General features: G+C 34.3%; 1 protein-coding gene across 2 annotated transcripts in view; it reads right to left on the bottom strand.

The window, feature by feature from the left end:
- Positions 1-3,314: 3,314 nt before the first annotated feature.
- The window catches only part of GALNT3 (polypeptide N-acetylgalactosaminyltransferase 3), a 47,898-nt gene continuing 30,065 nt past the window's right edge, over positions 3,315-21,147 (bottom strand). For both annotated transcript variants that reach the window (XM_011990987.1, XM_011990986.1), the window contains 9 exons: positions 20,422-20,594; positions 17,437-17,586; positions 14,854-15,088; positions 14,260-14,377; positions 12,573-12,773; positions 10,449-10,580; positions 10,143-10,244; positions 5,253-5,405; positions 3,315-4,421 (listed from right to left, as the gene is read on the bottom strand). In XM_011990987.1, coding sequence (XP_011846377.1) covers positions 4,299-4,421; positions 5,253-5,405; positions 10,143-10,244; positions 10,449-10,580; positions 12,573-12,773; positions 14,260-14,377; positions 14,854-15,088; positions 17,437-17,586; positions 20,422-20,594 — 1,387 coding nt within the window. In that variant the 3' untranslated portion in view covers positions 3,315-4,298. The remainder of the gene's footprint in view (positions 4,422-5,252; positions 5,406-10,142; positions 10,245-10,448; positions 10,581-12,572; positions 12,774-14,259; positions 14,378-14,853; positions 15,089-17,436; positions 17,587-20,421; positions 20,595-21,147) is intronic.

The raw sequence follows: 21,147 nt of genomic DNA, 5'->3' as shown, positions 1-21,147 counted from the left end.
TGTCCAGTTTCAGTTAGGGCAAGAAAATACGTAGAATTTTCAGAGACAAAATTGCTGACATAAAAGAGTTTTCTAATCAAAGAAGTTTGCCGAGTAGAAGGTAATCAGAAGGTGGGGGATTTATCAACTTAGAGATATACAAAGGATGTAGGAGCTACCAGGGAAGAATAATTATGATAATGGTTGATAGAGAGGCATTGACTTCTGGTGGTACTCGAAGTAATTACGGATGTCAAGCATGGTTAGAATCATCATGGTAGTCTCAGAGAACCCTGGGCATTAGTTCACTGGGTAGCCTTTCTATTCAAAGTGTGGTACCAGGGCCAGCTGCTTTGGTATCACCTGAAAGTTTGTCAGAAATACAAAATTACAAGCTCTACCCCAGGCTTAATCAATCAGAATCTTACTCAATCTGATTGATTCTTAATCAATCAGAATCTTACTCAATCTGATTGATTCTTAATCAATCAGAATCTTACTATTGTGTGTACAATAAGGTTTAAGAAGCATTACTTTAATTATTTACCTCTAAAATATGGGATGCCTGTTTTCTCCTCTAGCTCTTGTCAGTGGACTCACCAGAAGGTGAATATGTTGAATTCATCATGGGACTATTTCTCTTTAAAACATCATTATGAGACCACATTGATGAGCACATTACTAAACTATAACTTTCTCTGCCTTCAGATGGGGACTATTTTGTATATTATTAGTGCCTGGTGCCTAATAAAATCCCTAAAGCAGACACAAAAAATTTCCTAGATATTGTGGAAGCCGGGAGAGCAAGAGGGACTATGTGTGCAGGAGGAATCTCTTTAGCAGCTGGGCTGGTGATATGGAGAAGGTAGGACTGTAGGATTGCAAAAGGGAAGATTGGGTAGGTTGATAATTTGGGAAAGGTAATTAAAATATAAATTCATAAAAAAGATGTCAAATATTTTAATTTCAAATACACACACACACACACACACACACTCCGCTACATTTGTATGTACATTAATTCCTTCACAGATATTCTATTGTAGAGTCAAGGCCTTTTATTGGAGTATGAACTGGTTTCTGAGAGTTCTGCAAACATATTTCCTGCACAAAGTGTACTAAAAATGCATTGTCTAAAGATATTTATTTCTGCTGTCTTTAAAGTGAATTGTGAAGCAATCTGAGTACAGAATCTTCCTAGATTTTTGTTTTCCCTATCTTTTAAAATTCTCATCTACACATAACAGCATTTTAAAAATGATTTGACTTTTTTCTAGCCTTTCTTATAAAGTCAACCTTGTCCTTTTTGCACTTATATTTTGATGGTATATAAAGTACTTAACTAAATTGTTCAAGACTAGTCTCTGGTAATATAAGGGCTTAAAAAAATCCATCATCATTGGTTATAGTAATAGGCAATTTTAGTGTGTTGCTTATTTTCTCCTATAGTTAACTATGTGATCCCCTCTCAGATTTCAGTGGACTTGCCCATCAGGTTAACCCTAGTGGATTTGGCAGTGCAGCTTACCAACCTAGAATTCTTAGGACTTGGTCCTCTGGAATGAAGGCAGCATGCCAGGTCTTCTGTAGCAACCAGACCATTTGCCATGGCAGCTTCAAATTGAGCAAGAATTCCACAATTTCACACTTGAGTGCAGTTAAGTCTCAGGTGGATGGCAGCCAGGCTCCATAAATAACTCCCTGTTATCATTGTTCCAAAACTCAGACTTTTAAAAGGCACTGCCTACCCTAAAGGTCCAGTCCTTAATGACATGATTTGTATGAAACTTGAGCAATAGCCTGAGGCTGCCAAATCAGGTAAGAAGGACTTTCCCATAATAATATCAACCTAATCTAAGTACATTTCAGTTGGATCATGATATGACAACATATGAGTGATACATGCAGGGCACTCACTTTGGTTTTTTAAAAAATATTCTTAAGTTCATTTATAAAATATATTTGAGAAATAATTTTGTGTTTAGAGATATAAGCTCTAAGAGAAATATATGCTCATGGATATTCATGCCTACTGGTACTATCTACTTTAAAATTATTTGCCTTCCTTTCTGACCCATGAGACATAGCTCAAAAGCAGTAACAAGTCTTACTCTGCCTACCAGCTCTTCTGATATGGTTTGGCTGTGTTCCTACCCAAATGTCATCTTGAATTGTAGCTCCCATAATTCCCACATGTTGTGAGAGGGGTCCAGTAGTAGATAATTGAATAATGGGGGTGGTTTCCCCCACACTGTTCTTGTGATAGTGAGTAAGTCTCACGAGACCTGATGGTTTTATAAGGGAAAATCCCTTTCACTTGGTTCTCATTCTGTCTTGTCTCCCAACATGTAAGACATGCCTTTCACCTTCCGCCATGATTGTGAAGCCTCCCCAGCCACACGGACCTGTGAGTCCATCGAACCCATTTTTCTTTATAAATTACCCAGTCTCAGGTATGTCTTTAACAGCAGTGTGAAAACGGACCAATACAACTTCTGGTAGAAAATTAGGCACATAATACACATTAGTTGAAATAATCAATTGGAGAATGTAGGCTTTGTGTTTTTTTTTTTTTTGAAAGAGTCTTGCTCAGTCACACAAACTGAAATGCAGTGGTGTAATCATAGCTAACTATAGCCTCAATCTCCCAAGCTCAAGCAATGCTTCTGCCTCACCTTCCTGTACAGCTGGAATTACAGATATGTGCCATCACACCTATCTAATTTTATTTTTAATTTCATTTTTTTATTTTTATGTTTTGTAGAGATGAGATTTTGCTATGTTGCCCAGGCTGGTCTGGAACTCCTGAGCTGAAATGATCCTCCCACCTTTTCTAACAAAGTGCTGGGATTAGAGGCTGAGCCACCATGTCCAGCTCGGAATGCAGGCTTTTTAATACAAATTCAAACCTACAAACAAACAATGAGAAGATGGGGTCAATAACCAACATATGCTCTTTTTTGTACAGCTGAGGCTTTGGCAGATTTAAAATATGAAACCAATCATACTTTACTTCTGGAACAAGAATACAATAGATCTAAATATAAAATGATCAAAACCAAAAAAAAAAAGTATTAAATCTCCTAAGCAAGCATCAATTTTTTTTAAAAAAGTCATCTATCAGATGCTCAAGGAAAAGTATCAGAAATTAACACAAAATTTTCTAAATATTGAACACAGAAATTTTGCTATTCCTCATTTTTTGTGCCTCAAGAAATATCTGATGGCTTTACAAACGATAGGTGCTTAGAAATTCAGCATATAAAATTCATTTTCCCCCACCTATTATCAATTATAGATTTTACCCAAAAGAGGAAAAACACTTAATCAAATAATTACAATAGTGTTGAGGACTTTTTATTGTGTTTTCTATATAGATAAAAAATAAGGCTTTTTGATGAAAAGAATCCATTACAAAGTCAAAAATCCATTACAATTATAATTAAATCAGTAACAAAATTTAGCTTTAAATGAGTCAAGTATTCTGCATTTGAAATTTAATATCACAAACATTCAAGATTAGTGAATTTTGGTAAGAAAAAAAACACTAGCAGAAAGGAAAAGGACACCTTTTCAACAGATAGTAATTTATAAAAGTGTTTTTAAAAGTGCTTTGGGAAAACACACAGTATCGTTACTTAAGAAAAGTCATTTAAGGAAGACTTAAGTGCTTCAAGTGGAGTGGGTTGCAGACTAAAAAATGGTTTAAAAATTTCCAAGAAATTTAAGTGTTAAAAATACTCCTCTCCTTATTCAGTTTCATGTTTAAAGAAACATTTAGCAGACAAGTAAACCAAAGGCAAAAAAAAAAATTCACCTGCATTTTAAAATAATAAATTCTGGATCTGTAAAAGCTCTTGGTTTGTACACAGAGGCCAATGCTGACCTTCATTGATCTATTTCTATATAGTTAAAAAAATACAGTAACAAATCTTTCTTCCTATCCCCCCAAAAAACTAGGGGAAATATTTTAAATTGTGAGTGTGTGAATGTAGCTATATATATCCCTAAGTGTACAAAACACACAAACATCACTTTACTTCGAAAATTATTTTCATCATACTGTAAACATCTCTTCCCCTACATCTGGACATTTTGAAATAGTCTTTGGTATTACTAGTTACTGTGCTTTGAAACAGAAACTTGCAGAATTTCTGTAGTAGTGCTACATAGATATTTTAAGATATAAATAAGAAAAATGCACTTGGAATAAGTTACATTTAGCTGCTTTTGCATAATTTTCAAAACCTACAGTGTATGCCTAGTCACAGTTTTATGAGAAAGAATGTCTCCTTTTTCAACTTAATTTTAAGGAACACTTAATCATTTTGGCTAAATATCCATTTTTGGAGTGGATCTGATGGGTTGCATGACACTAAACTTGGATGCTCTCCATTTGCTGAAAGGCACATTTTTAAGAATGGATTGTATAGAAGTTGATCCTAGAATAAAAGGAAACAACAGACATTAAATTTCAAGACTCATAGTTAAGTGATAAATATGAAAAAGATTTTATGGCTTCATTGAAGCAAACCTAATAGTAAATCTTTCTAAGGTGAGCCACGTCTGATAAACTCTTTTTGACTTCTAGTGAAAATGCCACCTTTTTAAGCTACTACTGTTCAATTAGTAAGGTATTACATAATGAAGAGAGGCAGACAGAACAAGGTTTGAATCACATTTTCAAACAAGAAGTATTCCCTTGATATATTCGTAAGTGACGAACTCTTAAAAACATCATAAATCATAAAAGCCAGTGTTAAGGTTTTCTAGTATTGCACAAAACAATGTTCGGGTAAGAATTGCTACAATACAGCTAAGCCTTAAACATGTTTAAAAACAGAATAGACCTGTTATGTATTCTCTCAATTCTAGGTTCATGAAAAAGTGCTAAAACAGGGTAGAAAAAAATTAATCTCTTCAAGTGAGAAGATATAATAATTTTTCTTCTCTCTGCCAGAAAAAAAAATGTGACTGTTGCCAAAAGCATTATAAGAAACCCTAAATTGTAAAAAGCAAGCGACTAATAATAATTCACAGAAGTGCTCATCTGCATCATGGTTCAACCAAGCAACTTAATGTTTTGTTACTGAGAGTACTTAATTCATAGATATATTCTCTTATCACATGGGTAGAAACACATAACAACAAAGTTAATAAAGAGAGAAATTCTGATAGATAATATTAATGTACCATGTTCCACTCATTTTCCCAGATAAGCAAGTAGAGCTAAGAAAAACAGTTTAAGAGATGAATTAATTGCACTGAGGTACCTTCTGGATCTCCCATATCTGCTCTCCAGTGACAACTGTCTTGTGACCTTTGTAGGTACATGCCTTCAGCTGAACGAGGCCTTGGGCAGCATGAAGACATAATTCCTTCTGGATGTTGTGCCGGATTTCATGTTGAGCAGAGTATTCGAAGTACTATGGAAGGAATACACTGTTATTGACAAAAGCAACCCATGTGCTCAGTTGCAAAATAAATAAATAAATCAGCACCTCATTAAATAATGAAGTCATTTCTATTTCAACAAAATAATACAATAAAAATAGTTATCAGAAACATACACTGAGTTTTTATGATAGACGATACAATAGCCTTCCTTCACCAACAGTTGGTTACTTCATTAAGAAGGTACTGTCTTCCTCCCATACCACAAGTTGGAAGTTATCAAGGAGAATGGAGACTACCCCAGGCATTCCTCAGAAAAGGGAATGAAGAGCTAACAAGCACTTTAATTGCCTCTCTCCCACAAGTGTTCCATTGCTCTTCTTCATCTCAATTAAAGGTGTTTTCACTAAACTAGGGACTTCAGGGTGTTCACCATGCCTCAGTTTTCTCACTTGAAAATGGATAATTTACTAGTTCCTACCCCATAGGGTTATGAAGATAAGTGGGTTAATATGTATAATACACTTAGAACAATGACTGGCACATGGTGACTTTTCATACATTTTAGCTATTGTTACTATTGATGCTTCTCTTTCTCCACATATCCAAATAATTAGTCCCTTAGCTGTACTATTTCTCTCAGATGTTAACATCCCATCCATTCTTACTTCCGTGTACTCACTTCTGTTACTCAGACTCTCAGAATTTTACTGAAACACCTAGAGCTACCTCCAGTTTCTGTTCCTATCATCCAGTAATCCAATCTGCTGCCAGATAGTCTTTTATAACATTGGTTTGATCCCTGACTGCCCTTGCTTAAGTGAATCACTACTGTTGCTGAGATAAAAGTCCACACTCCTTAATTGGTACATGAAATCTATCATTTTTGATCTTACATCAACCATTGCCCCAGTTATATATTATGCTTCTTTCACACAATTCCACCAATCAGAACATGTGTATCTATAATTCTAAGATTTTGCTTTACAGTCTGTCCTCTGCCTGGAATATATTTTTGACCCTTTTCTGCCTGGCTAACTCCTTTTTAATCCTTCAAGAGCCAACTCAAATATTACCTTCCTTCTTTGGCTTTGCCTGATTTTGCCCTGCTGCACAAAATTACACTCTTTTCAAGGTTCCCATAGTACATCAGACATAACTTTTCTAGCACTGTATTAGAATTGTGTGTGGTATATAGAGCTGGCTTCCCCATAGACTGAAGTCAGGTAATTTATCGAGTCATAAAACCCATTACAAATCCAATATTTCATAATATTGACATTATAAAGATAAAATAAGTTAACATAATTGATTTTCAATAATGAAATAATTAGTAGGAGCATTAGTATTTGTTAAGTCCTTATTACATGCGAGGCAGGCACTGTGTTAAACTCCTTATGTATATTAGAGCAGGCACTCTACAAACATTTGCTGAATTCACAGAGCCACATATCTTGAGTTTCCCTACTCTTAGTCTCATGCTTAATTTATCTCCGCCCACAAGCAAAACATCAGTCATTTTTATAACTAGTAGTTCTTCAGATGGAAACACTGGAAGAAAATGGGTTTAGATGATGAAAATAGCATTCTAGCTATATTTGGCTAAGAAAGAGAAGCCTTAAGATCTCGAAGATGGTAACAAAGGCTGTGAAGTATTTTACCCATTATTAAAAAGTCATTAAAATAAAAATGATAAAAAATTGAAAATATTGAAAGTACTTTGGTAACAAAAAAGAGCACATAATTGAATAGCTAAGAATGTTGGAGAGGCCCATTACTTAGAACGAGTAGAGAAAGTGGAAGAGGCAAAGCAGTAAACATAATCAAGTTATAATGACTCAAACTGCATTGCTCTAGTAATATTGGCTAACTTAGTCACATAACCAAAATATTTATTTTTACTTGGCATACATGAATACTGTTACAATGAAGTTTTATGCTATAAAGACATTATCTGATCAAAAGTAAAAGGAAACATGAAAAATGATCAAGTTATATAATGTCACGAAATTTTAGCACTCAGGGAACTGAAATTTACAAAACGGTTTAAGTGCAATGCTTGATTAAAAATAAAATGTCAAGGAAATGAACCAAAATAAAATCAATAGCTGTGTTAGGGTAACAAAAGCCAAATTTTTCTATTTAATATGTACACCAGATAATATTTATCCTCCTGTTCAAAACTCTTCAACCATTTCTGTCAAACTCAGAATTAAGTCCAAGTTTCTTAATGGGGCCTGTTAAGCCCTACATGATCAGGTCCTTATCAATGTCCCTGACCTCATTTCCTACTTCTCTTTGCTAGACCACTCTGTTCTAGGCACACTGGCTGTCTGCTTTCTCCATGTATCTGCCTCTGGGCCTCCACCCGTGGAAATCCTTCCTCCAAGATGAGCATCTTTTCCTGGAACACTCTCTCAAAGTATTCAGGCCTCCACTCTAAGGTCGCTTTTCCAAAAAGGTCTTCCTTCACCTCTTAAAATAACCACCTCACCCCAAAACACACTATTCTCTTACCTGCTATATTTTTCTTCATGCCCAAAACTACATATTTTTTTCTTTGTTCCTGTGGAACATAAGCTCCACAAGATCAGGAGCTTTGTCTTTTCACTACGGTAACAGTCATTACAAGCTACTTTATAGGTTCTAAACAAATATTTATTGAAAGAATATGTGAATTTTTCCCATCCCCCAATTTCTAAAAGATAGCTATATTCTACTTAAAATATAAACATATTTTTGATACAGAGCTATCATAAAGCTGTTATTATCTTTATGACAATAACAGAAAAATGGAAAAAAGCAATGTGTACAATATATCCTCAGCTTTTAAGATGAAATAAACGTAATGCTAGAAGAAGCCTAAGAGAAATTTATAAGGATTTACATTTAGTGATAAGATTTTTACAAATGCAGAGATATTTCCTTTTGCTCAAAATCTTAATTTTTACAAGCATAGATCAGTGTTATTTCCATAGAATGCAATTATTTATGTAACTATTTTTCTTCTAATATATGAAGGGTAACAACATTCTTAAAAAGATGCATATAGATTTATGCACATACACATATATGTACAGATATATGTATATATAGGTATAGATGTATGTATGTCTATATGTGTCCATATATATCTCCATCCTATTTCAGAATTACACCTTAACCATCCAGCAATAGATCCAGTTCACCAGCTCTGGTTTCTGGGCATCTGTATCGTCTGCCCTCAGTAGAAAGATTGGTTTAGGTGAATAAGGATTAGAACTAGATTAAGCTGAGCCTAATGGGTAGGAAGAAATACAGAAGAGGATGGACCAGGAGATAAACTGGTTCTTTTTTCCTAAAACTGACATCTCAAAGTTTCGTCCCATTAAAATAGGACATCATGGATATTAATTATTGCAAAACTCCTCCACATACATCTTGGACTCTACATCGAAATAACTGCAATGCCCATAAGAGATACTCCAGGCTCTTCTCTTCAGTTCACTTTCCTTCACACTCTTCTTATTCTGTTGCCATTCCCAACAGCCATCTCACTAGCTCCTACCTACTTTTTTTTTTTTTTTAATGTTTTCAAATGTCATCTTTCTCAGGAAAATGTGTGGCACCCACTCTCATTCAGATGCCCTTTTCTATACCCCAAGAACACTCTGAATGCCTTATCCTCAGGAACTGCTAGTTTACCGATTTCCTAAAGGAGTTAGAGTCTAAATAGCTTGAACTCTTCAGAGTATCTGGCATACAGGGCTCACTCAATTAATTTGTTGAATGAACTAATGAGAGAAATAGTCTAATCTTTCCAGGAGTTAATTTGCAAAAGGTAAGGAAAGGAAGCTTAAAAAAACAGAAACTTTGTATATAACATGTTCTCTACCCATAGGCACGTTAAATAGTAATATTTGACATTTGAATCTTAATCAGTAAAATCGTCAAAAGGTAGTAAAGCAGGGATGTCACTAATTAAGGAGAATCATCCTCTTTTGTGGGAGAAGGAGGAACATATTGAAATAATATTGTGGCCCACAAAATTAATTTATAATGCTCTATTTTGTTATTAACACTTGAAGTAATTTGTGATTCAATCCAGTTATATGTGGCCTTTATGTGTAAACTTGCAAAATTATCATGCCAATAGTCATACAAAAGTCAAAGCATCAAAGAGCTAAATAGAAGTTTCTTTTTAAAAAAAATTCAAATGGCTTATTCTATTATTTTCTCATTTTCGTTTTTTTTTTTTTTTTTTTTTTTTTAGACTTAGTCTCACTCTGTCACCCAGGCTGGTGTGCAATTGCATGATCTTGGCTCACTGCAACCTCCACCTCCGTGGTTCAAGCAATTCTCCAGCCTCAGCCTCCTGAGTAGCTGGGAACACAGGCATGCACCACCACACCCAGCTAATTTTTGTACTTTTAGTAGAGATGAGGTTTCACCATATTCTCCAGGCTGGTCTCGAACTCCTGGCCTCAAGTGATCCACCCACCTCAGCCTCCCAAACTGCTGGGATTACAGGTGTGAGCCACTCTGCCCAGCCTCCTTTTTTTTTTTTTTTTTTCTTAGAATGGTTAAGCTACTCAAATTGTTTTCAGAGCCAGAATAAAAAACAAAAAAATACTCATCAATATCAATTGCCAAACTCAGTCCAAAAACATTTCACACACCAGCTTACCCAAGTGTAAAGCTGCTTTGGGACTTCTGAAATATAGGCAACATCTCACTTGTGCTGGTAAATGCTTTACAAGTGAAGGATTTTTAATGCAGTGAGTGCTCACCTGGTTTCCCCCAAGTCCATGACATGTATACATAATTAATGGTTTGCCTCCTTGATTGTTTTCTCCAACATCCAGACATAGAGGCTGACCAACGCTTTTAATCTAAAGGAAAATTTTCAAGTTATGAAAAGTTTTTTAATCCATGTGGTTTATATATTTTTAAAATAACTTAGAAAGTAATGTTAATGATTATAATGTAAAATCTCAAAAGCAATAAACCAGAAAGTATTTCAGCAATTTTCTTAGAACCATAAAGGTTGGTGGCAAGGAGTATATTAAGTAAAAAAGGAACAGGAAAATACTCACATATCCAGATATAACAGGATTAAGGTCTGGCACATACACCTCTGGATAAATATTGTTCAGATACCATGTAAAATTTTTACACTGAAGGCGGTGTTTTATTTCAAATCTTTTTGAAAGATCACCAAATGCTTTCTGTAGAAAGATGAGAAATGAAGGGAATGCTTAATTAAAACAATATTGAGAAAGTACTTAAAATGCTACTATTTGTATTTCTATTTAGGTATTTAAAAAAATCCATGCTAAAAATTCAAGAGGCAATTCAACAGCCTTCATCATTCATTCAAGTAAAAAGTATGTCTGCCTGTTCATTTCTGGCTTTAAAAGACAGTCAAGACCACTTCAGTGCTGATTAAAATACTAAAATGATGCTATTTTATTCTTCATTTGTGCCACAAACATTCCCTACAAGACAAAGATTTCTAGTAAAACGTTGTGGGCAAAGTAATGGTGGTAGGCGCATCCAAAATTGGTCCCAACTTTATACCTAAAAGTGATCTGCAAAGTGAGGTGTGAGAAATCAGGTAAAGACAAACTGTGCCAATACACAATGCAACTTCTATCTCTTCTCCATCGAGATCACAGAAAACCACCAGCAAGAAATAACCCACTGGGAGTAACTTTTCTAGTTTCAGGATGTTGCTTGTTCTTAACAATATCCCCAACTGAACCTTTAGTATAAAAAGGCAATTTTCAAGTTAAATGAATTTTATTTTCCTTTATTTTAAGCGACTAAGAAAATAATTAAAAAAAAAAAAACTATTATTAAACTTCAAGGTATCTGACCTACAGGCAAAATATTAGAGAAAAAGTACATGTAATATCTAAATGTATGCAAAAGTAAATACTCAATCTTATCAGTTCAACTAAAGAAAATATTTTCTTATGCCAACTTCGATGTCTTGAACCCAGGCATTTCAGCAAAAAGTATGAGTCTTTAGGACTTCTGGCTAGCTTATTACATTTACCATGTAGATCTATGTGTCCTGTGGTAACAAACAGGTATTTGCTGACTTGTGTGCCCCTTTGTGGGGGACAAGCAGAGCAGAAGCTTCATTTAGTGCCCACTTGCCTGCTTAGCCAAGTGCTATCACTTTGTCTTCACGGCCTTGGGTAAAAAGATAGCAATCTAACTCAATAGTGCTCTGAATTTGCATCCTAACAGGGAGATACTGGAGACCAAAGAAAAGGCGAAAGAGGTAACCAAATCGTTCTTTACCACAACAGCCAAAATATTGATACCCTTGACTCCCAATAAATACTCCACCTTCCCTCGCCCTGCAAATTAGCACTATTTCCTATAAAGAGACGAGTACTATTCACTGAAGCATGGTCTTAAACTATCTAGTTAATTTACCGTATCTAGTATTAGTAAGACTATTAGAACTTACTTCTAATATATTAAGTTTCATGATTCTGCAGAAAAGAATCTATTTATGGCAGGTTAATAACAAGAGTACCATATATTTGTTAGCACTTATCACTTTCTTATTTCACAGCTACTCTGGGAGAGAGGCAGGATGTGTATTTCATCTCTTAAAACACAGAAGGAGAGAAAAGAAACATGTTAAGCATGCACTCCATGTCCAGCCACCTTGCAGCCACTCTATGAAGTGTCTTCCCTATTTTACATTCTCAAAGACTTTGCCAAAGTAACATCTCCAGTAAGTAGTGAAACTAGAGCTTGGAAAAAAAAAAAAAAAAAAAAAAAAAAGGCTTGGCACTCCTGGTTTATTCTCACGCCACATTAAGACACTATATCTCCAGTGCAAAAAGTCACTTAGAATCTTTATTTAGGTGTTTTTATTTAGGTGTTATATCTCCTAAAACCAGTAAAAACAGTTCCACTTAATTTTCTTTGAGTAAAAAAAAAAAAAAAAAGAAAAAAAAGAAAAGAAATATCTTTCATATTAAAAACATCAAGTAGAATTCCTGATTTTTAAAAAGCAATTTAGCTTTTTTCTTAAAAATGGAAACTCGGATTCCTAAGTTATGTACTTTAAGAGTTAAAATTAAAAATCTACTTTCAAATTTTTTGATGTTTTGTACTTGAGATGAATTGAAGCAAAAGGACATGTGAACTTGTTATAGGTTTTATTGCAGTTTAACTACTTAGCTTTAACTTACTTGTTTAACAATTTTTGCTGCATCTGTATTTCTCCTATAAAATATTTCCTTGTATTCATCCATCCAGACTTCTGCAAGGCGAACTTGGTTTCTAGCAATCACCTGAGTGCCTTTTGGAAAGCTATGAGGGCTTTTGCTGCGAAAAACATGTCCAACAACAGAGCAAGGCATAATCTCCAACTGCCCACCACATTGCCATACCTGATAATTAATGATATTTGTTTAAATTTACAGTATTTTAGAAAAATCAAATTGTTGCTTTTAAGTTCACCTTTAAGATATTATGAAAAACAAAATTAAAGAAGAGATTACAATATTACAAATAGTCTCTGTCCCCTGCCATTTCAACTTAAGTTCTTAAATGTAAGGAATTATTTCATTAAATGGCATAGACACTAAAGACAACAGAAGTGCATTTTCAGTAAGTTAACAAAATGGTGATTTCAGATTTTTCATAAAAATGAATTCCAGGCTTTTGTTTTTGCAAATAATTATGTAAGTTCTCTAATATGCACAGAAAACTAAAGGCTCTTACGCATTTGACTTCGTCTGAACTACCAACATAGTCCCTTCACTTAAACTAGAGTTTCTCTTCTAAGCTTGGGTAGAAGTGGACTCAGACCCTATTTACCTCTTGTATATTCAATTTTGTAACTAAGAAAACAATTCCAGATGGCTATTATTACCAATGACCATTCTATTGAACTTGCAAAGTAGTGAATGACTATTTAAAAATTCATGCCAATTTAGAGATAAAATGTCAAAAAACCCCTGATTTGCATTAATGTTAAATAAAATGGCAAATCATGAAATCAATGCCTTTTCACTTAAATATCTTAATAATTGACTCTGCCATAGTTACCAAGCAAATAATCAGGAAATAAGTCATATTTAATACTATGTGCTAGTAGTAGAGCAAGTGATTACAATCTCTTTCTCTCCCTTCTTTCTTGAACAAATGAGAAGACTCAGTGATATGTTCAATTCAACAAACTGTGCTTGTGACCCAACATGTGCTAGGGGTTGGAAATACTGAAATAAATAAACAAGACCCCGCCATAAGCAGTTCAAACTTGGCTGAGATCATCACTGCCAGTATGTGATGGAGCCAGAGCCAAAACTTAAATCTTCTAACTCCTAGTTCAGTTCTTTTTCCACTACATTCCAGCCTAAGAGATGAAAAATGAATGATAAAGTTACTGCAGAAAATGAAACTCATGAAATCAAATACATAAGGTACATACAGAGTCTACCCAAAGCCTTTTTTTATATTAACTTATGTATAGAAAAAATCCAGCTCATTCAATCCAAACAGTTAAGTCCAATGTCCTTTAAAATTATTCATAAATGTTTTTCCATTCTAACTCCCTTGATGATCAACTCATTTCCTGAAGCACTAGATTTAATTATATTTATCTTGGCTGGAATTCAGTAGCTACAAGTGCATTAATTGGTGTTATTGCCTGGACACAGGAGTTTAACTGATTCCTCTTGTTACATTGGCAACAATGAACAAATCTATTAAGTTACATATTAAAAGAAAATATTCTTATTCCAAAATTTCCAGCAATTAAGTTTTAGAAAGCACAAAAAGTAGAGTGCGCACATCTGTAATCATCTGTACCAGCCAATTAGAACACATTTCATTGTTTAATATATCTGCAATATTTAATTCCCATAAACTTACTCTGAAAGACATTTCTATATTTTCACCTCCCCAGATTTCCATTTCTTCATCGTAACTTCCAATATACTCAAAATATTCTTTTGATATGGAAAAAAGTCCTCCTGCAAAAGTGGGTGTTCTGAAAAATAATCCATTGTCAAATTTTGTTATAAAAACTAAACAAGATAAAACAGCACATTTTAAGAACTGAATCAAATTTAAAAAATTAAAGCCATATCATGTTTTCAAAGCTTTTATTCAGATTAATAAAAACTAGAAATGCTATCTTCAAAGTCAAGATTTTTGGGGTCGGGGGGAGTACCTCGTGTCTGCTCCCATTGGAACAAACTTAAATGTCTTCTCCTAATCATGCTTTAAGATTTTTAAGTAATGATTGATGAGGAGGACATAAGAGCTCACTTACTGCTACCTCTTACTCAGCAACATTATGAGTAAGTGAGTACACAAATGAATGACTTTTAGATTCTCTTTATATAGAATATGTGTGTTCTTTATCAATTACCTCAGAGGCAATCGCTATAAAGCAAACAGTGTGTACGTATTCAATGTATGGTACAGGGTGTAAATATAAAACTCTGAGAGCAATCATCTTACTTAATTGGGTAGGTTTCATCTTTCCTTCTTTGCTTCTCATGATCAGGAAGTGACTCCCAGCCAAATGAAAGACTCCAGTCAAAATTTCCACGGTTATGGTTACTTCCATAAGGAGAAGGTTTGTTGAATTCAAAGGTGTTCAGATCTATGGATGCAATATCTGGACTCACGACAGCTGTGTAGTTCTCAGCTATTCTGGCCAACAGAGGTTCTAACCAACCATAGAAACACTCACCTGGAGGGAACAGAATTTTAACTAATTCAATAAAAACAACGAAGTTTGTTATTTAGTTATTTAGGTGAAGGTTTACAGAGAAATGAGAATAACAGAGTCAACTTGTGTTTTGAACATGTATATAATGGAGACTTCTTTCTCCCTCAGATTTATTGAGATATAACAGACAAAATAAAAATTCTACATATTTACAGTGTGTATCATAGTGTTTATATATGTATACATTGTAAAATGATTATTACAATCAAGCTAATTAACATATCCATCACCTTATTGGCTTATGGAGTGGGTGGTTAAGAACATTTAAGATCTACTCTTAGCAATTTTTGAGTAGACACTACATTATTATGAATTACAATCACCACATTGTACAGTTGATCCCCAGAAGGTGAGATTTCTTAAAGGTTTCTTGTGATGAGATTAAGGTAGGATGAAAAAGGTGAAACAAGATTCAGTACAGTTAGAAAAACTCCCCTACAGATGATGACCTTCTTTCTTCTACAAAAGATGCAAAATAACATTAGTGTATTTAAAGTTTAGATGATGTGTTAAAATAACCTTTGAATCAAAGGTAGCTTTTTGCTGTTCCACGTCACCTGGCCCTAAACGTGTTCTGATTTATTTAAACTTGTGTCTCCCTGAGTAAGGTACAGTAATTGAAATTTTTCATTTATCTGACTGGGTCTTAGGAGAAAATAAGGAGTCAGTATAAATTCCGATTTTAGCAACTAGAGAAGAAGGACCATTCAAAGCTGCCCCAGACCTAATATAAAGGGAGGGCCAAGGAATTTCATGCTGAGATAGGTCTGGGCCCTGCTCACAGGCTAGGTTGTTTTAGATAACACACAGCAAGTTCAGCCAATGAAGTGCTGTCCTATTCTGGGCTCCCCACAAAGCAGTATTTGGCAGTCATGGTCCAGGAGGACCATCAGACACATTCACCCAGTGGGTAGTGGGTAAGAATGTCCAGTATGATCTTATTGTAATTTTGAACAACGAGAAGAAATACCAGAGGATGGTATTTTCCTTTTTAAAACACCTCTCTAGGATTACCTTTAGTCTTCTCTTCATTTTCTAAATGTCTGGTATTAAAAGAGAACTGAATGTGATGGCTCTAAGCAACCCAAGCACATGCAAAAGCCCTTCTGTAATAATCAGTGTGTGCTCAAAACCAGTAATTGGGTGAAACATAACCTAAGCACTGGCCAATTCAAAGCTAGACATTCATAGAGTATAGCCCACTAAACTCAAAGCTCAAGGGACTAAATGACATTTTAGTAATAACTAGCATGCATATGACACATTAACTCTAAAAATGCTTTCTAAATACTTTAAAAAATTTGACTCTGAAAAAAATTAAAGGACAAAGAAAAACCAACAGCAACAAAGTCAAACAAAAATTGACAATGTTTATGTAAGGGATACCAAAGAAGATGGGATGGGGCACCCCTAACCCAGCATAAAAACTATATATATATAAACATATTTTGGTTTTGTGGGTTTTTTTGAAAATTCGCAGGCTCCTTTTTATGCCAAGGAGTCTGCAAAAAAAAAACAAAAACAAAAAAACTAAAATATAAAAAAGCAGCAGTACTAGGACAAAGTTTAATGATAGGGTGGATTACATTCATTCATTCATTCATTCATCCATTCATTCATTCATTCATTTTGAAATGGAGTGTCACTCTGCCGCTCAGGCTAGAGAGCAGTGGCACAATCTCAGCTCAATGCAACCTCTGCCTCCCAGGTTCAAGTGATTCCCATTCCTCAGTCTCCCTAAGAGCTGGAATTATAGGCACACGTCACCATGCCTGGCTAATTTTTGTATTTTTAGTAGAGATGGAGTTCTACCTTACTGGCGAGGCTCGTCATGAACTCCTGACCTCAAGTGATTCACCCATTGCGGCCTCCCAAAGTGCTAGGATTACAAGCATGAGCCACTGTGCCCCGCCACATTTAAGTAGTAAATAAGCTTTCACTCAAAGTGTGGGAATCAAAAACAACAACAACAAAGAAAAAAAAACAACTTTTTTTTTTTTTTTTTTTAAACAGAAAAGAAACATGAAAAAAAAATTAGGCATGGATAACTGGCTGGAACAGCTAGTAACTGGAGAACATTAAAGTTGAGGAAACTTAAACACAAAGGAGGTAAGAATTCTGCATAAGTGAAAGGAATTTTCTCCGCTAAGCTGTTATCTGCTTGGGCTGTCATTACTATAATCACCAGTTGAAAACGCTGTTAAAGAAAATGCAATTAGGCATTTAGAAAAGAAAAGCCTTCCTTACCTTTTAAATTAGAGACAGAGGGAGGGAAAATGTTACAACCATATCCATACATATATACTTACAGTGAGCATCTAAAAATGTGAGCGTTTCAGCTGTTGCGACTGTTGCTCCTAGCAACCGAGCAGTGATCAGACCTTTTCTTTCTCTTTGTCTGACTATTTTTACTATAGAAAATTGTTTTACATATTCATCTAGTTTATCATGTAAGTACTCTGTAAGGAAAAACAAATCAGGATTAATTCTTTCTAAATTTATTTTCATATATAGCTTATGAAAGCTAATGAAACCACAGAGTAATGATCCTTCCAAATTCATAATCTTAACAGTTGCATGTGTCCTTCCAGTAAAATGAAAATTTTATCTTTAACTCCTTACTGGGGAAAAAGACTAGCTATGCAAATGATCACTACTGTAACACATAACACTGTAACACATACTTATTCTGTACACTTCCTATCAATAAATATGATGTGTTGGGAGGGAAGTGAGAACCTTCAAATGGAGTCAACCCTAGCTGTTCAGAAGACTCATTTAGAGGTCTGAGAAGACTATCAGAGTGAAAGATATGGAATTTGGTCAAAAAGATATTCAATGCTTTGACGTTTTTAAATCTAGAAATCTTAAAGAAAAATGTCAAATATCAAAAGACCTCTCATATTTAACTAAGGATCAACATAATTTAAGATCAAAATGTTGAGACAAGTCAGAAAGTCCACGGCTACAGCATTTTCGGACGACTCCTACACAGAATCAGCAGAAAAATTTGCGAAAGCTTTGGAGTCTCCTGACGGAGTTTTATTTAGTAAAATATGAACCAGGCAAATTTTAGTATAGGGTATATACTTTAAGATATTCAATATCCCAAATTGGATAAGGTTTGTAATAAGCAAAAATTGAGATAATAGGTTTTTTAAAAGTTATTAATAAATGTCAATCAAGTGTTGTTTTTTGTTTGGTTGGTTTTGTTTTGAGACAAGGTCGTGCTCTGTCGTCCAGGGTGGAGTGCAGTGGCACAACTCACTGCAACCTCTGCCTCTGGGCCGCAAGCAGTTCTCCTCAGCTTCCCAAGTAGCTGGGACCACAGGCATGTGCCAACACGCCCAGCTAATTTTTCTTTTCTTTTTTTTTTTTGGAGACGGGGTTTCATCATGTTGCTCAGGCCGGTCTGGAACTCCTGAACTCAAGCTATCTGCAGGCCTCAGCCTCCCAAAATGCTCGGATTATAGGTTGAGCCACTCGCCGAGCTGTTCGTATTCTGAAACAACTTCTTAAGCTTGCTTTTCACAATTACATTTTTGATTTCTTATTGAGTACAAAATGCAGTTCTTCAAGCAGCCTTCATGGGCCCAAAACATAGCCTCAAAAAGATTTGGGAATGTTAAGAAAATCAATAAATATCCTGGGGTAAAAGTTTTCTTCTGCCAGATTTTAGAAGCAAATGCAGATGACTTTGACTTTATCTGTGATAATATAACCTTTTTTTCAATTCTCCAGTAGTTCAGTTAAGAGAGCTGCTTATTTAAAGCTTAAACATTCATAAGAGAGGTAAGTGCAGGAACAACCCTTGTGGAAAAATAAATCTATCTAAACACTGTTGTCTCAGAGTGATAGATTAACTTTTTAACACCTTCTAACTACCTCAAAATAATTCTCAGATTAAGCTTTTAACACCTTCTAACTACCTCGGATATAATTCTCAGAAAGACAAGCAGAATTTTAACTCATCTTAAATACATAATCATAAACATTTTCTGTTTTAAGAGACTTGTAAAAATTTCAACATTCTTGATTAGAATTATTTTAAATGGAGTTACTACAGATTCCTTCAATATACCTTCTCACTGTTGGAATTTGTTTAAAAAAAAACTTTTAACTTACCCACAACATAGGAACTTCCTGTAAATTTATATCTGCACCCTAAATTTAGCTCCCATGCACACCCTTTATTTGGGAGGTTGAGAACAGAAAGCTACATGAAATCAGATGCCCTGATTTCACTTTATAGCACAATTACTTTTAGCTATGTGATCTTGGGCAAGGAATTTTACCTTTTCTGCATCTCAGTCTATTTAAGATGAGGATAGTAGGACTTACCATCACAAGACATTGCTGGAAGGATAAAATGAGACATCTGACCTTCAGGAATCTGATTCCAAACTTGGATTTATTAAGGAATAAATTTTGTAATCATTGAAATAATATGTATCTGTTTGATACAATATTTAAAATACTTGTGATGTTTGAAAATTTACAAGTTAGAGTATTTGTTAAATTCACCTTGTGATTCCAATTTAAAATGTGTAATTTAGTATTTGACTTCCAATTTTAAGTGTAAATGTACTAAAGAATTTGGCTAACCTGGTAAGTAATATTGGAATATTTAAGAACAATGAAATAAAATAGAACACGGTGACTCTTTAGTGATTTTTAACTATTCATTTATATTATTTATTGATATATTATTTATATTAACTCATTTAGACTTTAAAACAACTCTAGAAGTTATGTACCAGTTCTGTATTTCCTCAGTTTTAAGCTACATAATTGGATTCTTCTTATAATCAATTTCTTATAATCAATGGCATGCTAAGTTTAATTAGCTGTGGGTTTTCTCTAGTAATTTATAAATTAATGATATATAATACATTTGATGAAATATGGCATTATTCCCATTTTACTGATAAATCACGGCAGAGAGGTTTAGTAACTTGCCCAAGTCATATAGTTGGTTAGGAAAAGAGCTGGGATTCAAATCAAGGCAGCCTGACTCAAAGGCTCAAGTCTGTGCTCTTAACCTCTATGTCTTACAATAACAGTCTCGCATTGAGGACTATACAGTTATGAATAATGGTGTTTCATACATTTCTGCATTTGAAAATATTTGAATATGTCCATCCTTGGATTCTAATTTCATTCAGCATACCCACTATCCAAACTATTACATTCAAGCTCTGAGATGGCATAGAGAGAGCACCATATAATCAAGTAGACTTGGGATACCACCATATGGATTTGGGAAACAATTTAATTTGCATGTGCTTTCTTACCATCTACACTAGCATCATCCACCAAAATGATTTCCTTCAGCAGTATTGCAGGTGAAGAATAGAGCACACTGTGGACAGTTCTAAGCAACGTGGACCACGCTTCATTATGAAAAACTATTATGACACTGGTGGTGGGCAGGGGAGGGCAGCGCTTAAATTTTTGTTCAATACATCTAGAAGAAGTCACAGAAGTAGAAAACAGTTATAAATTTTATTATTTTATTTCACAGCTATACCATTGCTAACATTATCATTACTGAATATTTATCACTGAAAAATGATAGTTTTCTTCTATGTAATATAATCTCAATGCTATATAAAATGTAAATAAATCAAAACAAATTTTTTACAAGCAAATCACTCACCCAGAGATGATGTCCACCAACAGAGATGGCAACATGTCAAGAATTACAACACATTATTATAGCATTCTCAACAATATAATTTAAAATACAAATAACATCTTAAATAATGAAAATAACCTATGATGAGACAGCATGTAAAAATGACAAATCCTTATAATTGCTCAAATAAAAACCAAATTTTTCTTATTTCATGCAGAAATCATCCATTTTTCATATTTGCAACTTTAAAAATTGTACCACCTTATTTAATTTTTTTTTTTTTTTTTTTTTTTTTTTTTTTTTTTTTGGGTTTTTTTTTTTTTTTTTTTTTCTTTTTGAGACGTTGTTTGACTGTAATGCAACTGCTGTGCTATGGGTTATG

This window comes from Mandrillus leucophaeus, unplaced genomic scaffold (assembly GCF_000951045.1).
Source record: "Mandrillus leucophaeus isolate KB7577 unplaced genomic scaffold, Mleu.le_1.0 Scaffold389, whole genome shotgun sequence".
Lineage (NCBI taxonomy): Eukaryota > Metazoa > Chordata > Mammalia > Primates > Cercopithecidae > Mandrillus > Mandrillus leucophaeus.
This window is presented reverse-complemented; position numbering and strand designations above follow the sequence as displayed.